Raw genomic sequence first — 6,124 nt, 5'->3', positions numbered from 1 at the left:
TAATGACAGACCGGGAGGCTCGACTAGAAGGAATCGGCGGAGAAATTTTGTGTTATATATGGTAATCTGTCTAACATCCGAATTGTATCCGAATCCGAAACTTTCCATTTGTGAAAAAAAAAAGCACGGGTTGTCTAATAGAACTCCTCCTGCCCTACAGTAGTTGATACGTCAAGGAAGTTTTACCTGGAATAAAAGAACAAAAATGGATTCATGGAGGTTTAATTAGTGAATCACGTCCACTCCAGATTCCTTTAGATAATGAAGATCTGATTCTAGGTTATGTTTCAGGAAGGGTCCGATCGAGTTTTATACGTATACCACCGTGGGATAGAGTCAACAAAAGTGAAGTAAGTGCTTATGATTCAACCAGGGGGCGTATAATTTATAGACTCCGCAACAAGGATTCGAACGATTAGGTAGTTTTTTCAACTTCAAGATTCCTTTCAGGGGGATCCAATTCAAGGTTCAAAAATTTCAAGAAACTTATTTTCTTCCAATAAGTAGATTCGGAAAAATTTAAGGAATAACAACTATGAAAATAAGGGCTTCCGTTCGTAAAATTTGTGAAAAATGTCGACTAATCCGTAGGAGGGGACGAATTGTCGTAATTTGTTCCAACCCGAGACATAAACAGAGACAAGGATAATCTTTCTATTCTAAAAAGAACTCCTTAAAGTTAAAGAAAAGAAACTAATCTTAAAGAAAGCGATGAACAAATAAAAATAGAAGATCTGTTTTGACATGAAATGGATATATCCATATATCTCTGACTTATCCTTATGAAATGATAAAATATGGCAAAACCTATACCAAAAGTTGGTTCACGTAGGAATGGGCGCAGTAGTGCACGGAAAAGTGCACGTAGAATACCAAAAGGAGTTATTCATGTTCAAGCAAGTTTCAACAATACCATTGTTACTATTACAGATGTACGGGGTCAGGTAATTTCTTCTTCCTCCGCCGGTACTTGTGGATTCAAGGGTCCAAGAAGAGGGACTCCTTTTGCTGCTCAAACCGCAGCGAGAAATGCTATTCGAGCAGTAGTAGACCAAGGTATGCGACGAGTGGAAGTTCTGATAAAAGGTCCTGGTCTCGGAAGAGATGGAGCATTACGAGCTATTCGTAGAAGTGGTATACTATTAAGTTTCGTACGGGATGTAACCCCTATGCCACATAATGGCTGTAGACCTCCTAAAAAAAAACGTGTGTAGAAATAAACACTAAAGAGATTTCAAGAGAAATAAATGATTCAATGATCTGATCAAATAAAATAATATTACTATGGTTCGAGAGAAAGTAAAAGTCTCTACTCGGACACTGCAGTGGAAGTGTGTTGAATCAAGAACAGATAGTAAGCGTCTTTATTATGGACGCTTTATTCTGTCTCCACTTATGAAAGGCCAAGCCGACACAATAGGCATTGCGATGCGAAGAGCTTTGCTTGGAGAAATAGAAGGAACATGTATTACACGTGCAAAATCTGAGAAAATACCACACGAATATTCTACCATAGTAGGTATTCAAGAATCAGTACATGAAATTTTAATGAATTTAAAAGCAATTGTATTGAGAAGTAATTTGTATGGAACTCGTAACGCCTTTATTTGTGCCAAGGGTCCCGGATATGTAACTGCTCAAGACATCATCTTACCGCCTTCTGTGGAAATCGTTGATAATACACAGCATATAGCTAGCCTAACCGAACCAATTGATTTGTGTATTGGATTACAAATCGAGAGAAATAGAGGATACGGTATAAAAACGCCAAAGAACTTTCACGACGGAAGTTATCCTATAGATGCTGTATTCATGCCTGTTCGAAATGCGAATCATAGTATTCATTGTTATGGGAATGATAATGAAAAACAGGAGATACTTTTTCTAGAAATATGGACAAATGGAAGTTTAACTCCTAAAGAAGCACTTCATGAAGCCTCTCGGAATTTGATTGATTTATTTATTCCCTTTCTAGATGCGGAAGAAGAAAACTTACATTTAGAAAACAATCAACACAACGTTACTTTACCTTTTTTTCCTTTTCATGATAGATTAGCTAAACTAAGAAAAAAGAAAAAAGAAATAGCATTGAAATATATTTTTATTGACCAATCAGAATTGCCTCCCAGGATCTATAATTGTCTCAAAAAGTCCAATATACATACATTATTGGACCTTTTGAATAACAGTCAAGAAGACCTTATGAAAATTGAACACTTTCGCATAGAAGATGTAAAACAAATATTGGGCATTCTAGAAAAGAAGTAGAAAAGCATTGCGAAATTGATTTACCAAAATTTTAAATCCATTGGATTTAGGATTTATTTCATTTTTTTTTTTTTTACTTTAGAAAATTAGAAAAAAAAAAAAAAAACGAAAATGGATTTTGAACCTTCAGCACAATCCATATATTGGGACCAGAATTGAATAAATGTATCTAGGGAGAATTCACTTTGACTTTGAAGTGACTACTCCCTAGATACGCACATCATGATATTTTATTTTAAAATTGATTCAATTTAAAAAAGACCTAAAGTTAGGGATTTATCAATCGGTAATGTTGCTCCAATACCCAACCAAAGGGCCACCGCAGTACCAATCAAAAAAACGGTTGTCGCTACTGGACGACGAAATGGATTTTGGAATTTATTAACATTTTCCAAAAAAGGTACTGTTAATAATCCCGCAGGTACTGAAACCATTAAAAGAACACCCAATAACTTGTTAGGTACTGTACGAAGTATTTGAAATACAGGAAAGAAATACCATTCAGGTAATATTTCCAAAGGAGTTGCAAATGGATCCGCGGGTTCACCAATCATTGAAGGTTCTAGAACCGCTAAGCCTACGTTACAAGCAATAGTACCGAGAATTACTACTGGAAAAATATATAAAAGATCATTGGGCCATGCGGGTTCCCCATAATAATTATGACCCATACCTTTAGCTAATTTAGCTCTTAATACAGGATCGTTCAAGTCAGGTTTTTTTGTTATTAGGATAGGTGAATTTTTCTAGATCCATCCCCCGAAGGAACCGGACATGATAATTTTTCATCATCCGGCTCAAGCAAAAATCAATCGAATCAAATGGATACAAACGGATACATATAAAATGAATCTATATGTTATCCACACATATATGAATGATTTCATATGTAAGAAAAAAGTTACCTGATTCCATTTTACGAAGTTGCAACTATACATTCCAAGGAATGCCATTTTTACAGGTAAATGCTCAATACCCAAGTAGGCGTACAAAGTTGATCGTGATCAAGTGCTTTCTGGGTCGTCTTAGGCCTTGCGATTCACCTTTATCCCAAAAATATATCGAGATTTTTTACATACAAAGGATTTACTTGTTACTAATATAGTCTAGCCTTTGCTCTTCTTTAGATCCCTTGTTTCACTCCGATAGTATAATAATAATAAATCGGGTCGATGCAGAAGAAATGAATGTATTTTCATACTATTAAGATAAGAAAGTAAAAAAAAAATAAAAATAAATAAATAAAATCTAATTTGCATTATGCCAAATCACTTATTCTACTGGATCTTACGGAGCCCTGTTCATACACGACATCGTCAGGTCTGATCATAGAAAAGATTCTCTTCAAGCGAACCAGCCTATCCTTTGTATGGGGCTTACACGGTGGTTGGAACAAAGACACATTTGGTTGTGAATTCCAATGTAGCAGATAAAGGCATATTTCTGCATGGCCCAATCAATAGTTCAAGTCACACACTCCCATAATCCATTTTCTCTTCGGGGAATTCCCTTCAACTATTCATGTCATATCAAATAAATAATAGAATATTGTGGAGTTGAAAGGAAATATCCAAATACATGTCTTATTTTTTTTTTTTTTTCAACAATCCATATTTGTAGCAATGAAATACTATTGTTCCTCCCCCAAGTAATAAGATAAATGATTGGCAAGTAATAAGATAAATGATTGGTTACAATATAGCTATGGTCTATATTCTCTATAAAGGACCAGAAATGCCTTGCTTACGTATCATTAGGAAATGCATTAACATAAATACAGCAGTAAGAAGGGGTAATACAAAAGTGTGTAAACTATAAAAACGGGTCAAAGTGGATTGTCCCACACTAGCACTTCCACGCAATAACTCTACCAAAGGCGATCCTATTACCGGAATAGCTTCCGGAACGCCTGTTACGATTTTGACTGCCCAATAACCAATTTGGTCCCAAGGTAAGGAATAACCTGTTACACCAAAAGATGCAGTCAACACAGCCAGAACCACGCCTGTAACCCAAGTCAATTCGCGAGGTTTTTTAAAACCACCAGTGAGATAGACACGAAATACGTGCAGGATCATCATTAAGACCATCATACTTGCCGACCATCGATGAACTGATCGGATTAACCAACCAAAGTTAGCTTCAGTCATTATGTATTGAACAGAAGTAAAAGCCTCAGTAACGGTTGGACGATAGTAAAAAGTCATAGCAAATCCTGTAGCTACTTGTACCAAAAAACAAGTAAGCGTAATTCCTCCTAGACAATAAAATATGTTAACATGAGGAGGAACATATTTACTAGTTATATCATCTGCAATCGCCTGAATCTCGAGGCGTTCTTCGAACCAATCATAGACTTTATTGAGATAGGTAAACCAAGAGGACTCCCCCCCTGAGAACCGTATATGAGAATTTCATCTCGTACAGCTCAAACAAAAACACCCAAATAATAGCTGAAACGGATATGGAATAGAAAGTTTGAAACTTCTTAATCTTTTCATTCAATTTTATCTGAAGACACAAAAGAGTAAAAATCCGAAAGCTCTTTTTTGTAGTTGTAATTATAATGCCAAAAAATCAAGTCGGCGCATTCGTCTTTATGTTGATCAGGCCTCTTGAATCTTCTATTTACCTACTTATTTCTTTTCTTTTTCTTTGCTTTGATTTGTTATTTATATGGAATGTGGCTTTATTCTTGTTTTCTTTATTTTTAATAGGAATTCTCTTGTTAAGACCCTATGAATCAATTGAAACTTCAGATTCATACCAGAACCGCGATGATTCAATAAAACCTTCAAACTAAGTCCAAAGATTCTTTGAGTAAGAATTATTGGATCATCACTTATTCAATGAATAGAATAGATATAATAAATAAAAATACAAAGAAAAGAAAGGTTTGTCCTTTGATCAAAATAAGCATAAACTAAATGAGAGTTTGAAAGAAGAAAAAATTTCTCGATTTATAAATAAAAAACCTCTTTCTTTGAAAATTTTTTTTTTTTTTGAGTCCGGCCGCGAGGTTTGAATATTAAGTATGAATCATAGTTCGAATACTTCGTGATCCATTTCATATATTCCGTGCTCCAGATACTAGAATGGCTATCCGACGGGATAAAACTATCTCGATCAAGAGGACAGACCCATTTTCTGTACTATCAATAGGATCAATTATAACAAGTCACACACTCATATTCCGGAAATACAGAAACAAAAAAAATTTCGCGGTCGAACTACCAAAATAGAATGGGCTAAAAAAAATCCGAGAACTAAAAGTTTCACTTTTTGTATTGAAAAGCGAGGCTTCGTGGTTCTTGTGAATCTAATTCAGCGAAATTCCATCCAGTAAAACGGAAGAATTATAAATCTCCAAAAATAATAGATAAGAATATCGAAAATAAAGCCATTGCGACACCCATCAAAGGAGTCGTTCCCCATCCAGGAGCTACTTTACCATATTCCGAATTCAATGGTTTCAAAAAATCCCCTACAACAGTTCGTCTTGGACCAGATCTAGAACTACCCTCAACGGTTTGTGTAGCCATAAATCTTATTTTGTATTCAGTGAGATCTGTTGACTTTGTATATCATTCCGCTGTAAATAAACGATCTTATCATAGATCCATTGTGATCTTGAAATTATATTTATATTTATATTATTTATATTTATATTTATATATATTATTTATATAATTATATAATAATGGAAACAGCAACTTTAGTCGCCATCTCTATATCTGGTTTACTTGTAAGTTTTACTGGGTACGCCTTATATACTGCCTTTGGGCAACCCTCTCAACAATTAAGGGATCCATTCGAGGAACACGGGGACTAATTGAAGTAATGAGCCTCCCAATAT

General features: G+C 35.0%; 1 protein-coding gene across 1 annotated transcript; it reads right to left on the bottom strand.

Annotated features, from left to right (window-relative positions):
* Positions 1–3,869: 3,869 nt before the first annotated feature.
* On the bottom strand, positions 3,870–5,854 carry LOC149509275 (cytochrome b6). The gene is made up of 2 exons (XM_089757753.1): positions 5,453–5,854; positions 3,870–4,628 (listed from the first exon to the last, which is right to left on the bottom strand). The coding sequence occupies exons 1-2, from the start codon at positions 5,456–5,458 to the stop codon at positions 3,987–3,989; spliced, it is 648 nt and encodes a 215-aa protein (XP_089613879.1). The 5' UTR covers positions 5,459–5,854; the 3' UTR covers positions 3,870–3,986.
* Positions 5,855–6,124: the final 270 nt, after the last annotated feature.

Source organism: Durio zibethinus, unplaced genomic scaffold (assembly GCF_047325235.1).
Source record: "Durio zibethinus cultivar Kanyao isolate XHJ-2024 unplaced genomic scaffold, ASM4732523v1 HiC_scaffold_207, whole genome shotgun sequence".
NCBI lineage: Eukaryota > Viridiplantae > Streptophyta > Magnoliopsida > Malvales > Malvaceae > Durio > Durio zibethinus.
The sequence above is the reverse complement of the archived record's forward strand: the minus strand, read 5'-3'. Positions and strand labels throughout refer to the sequence as shown.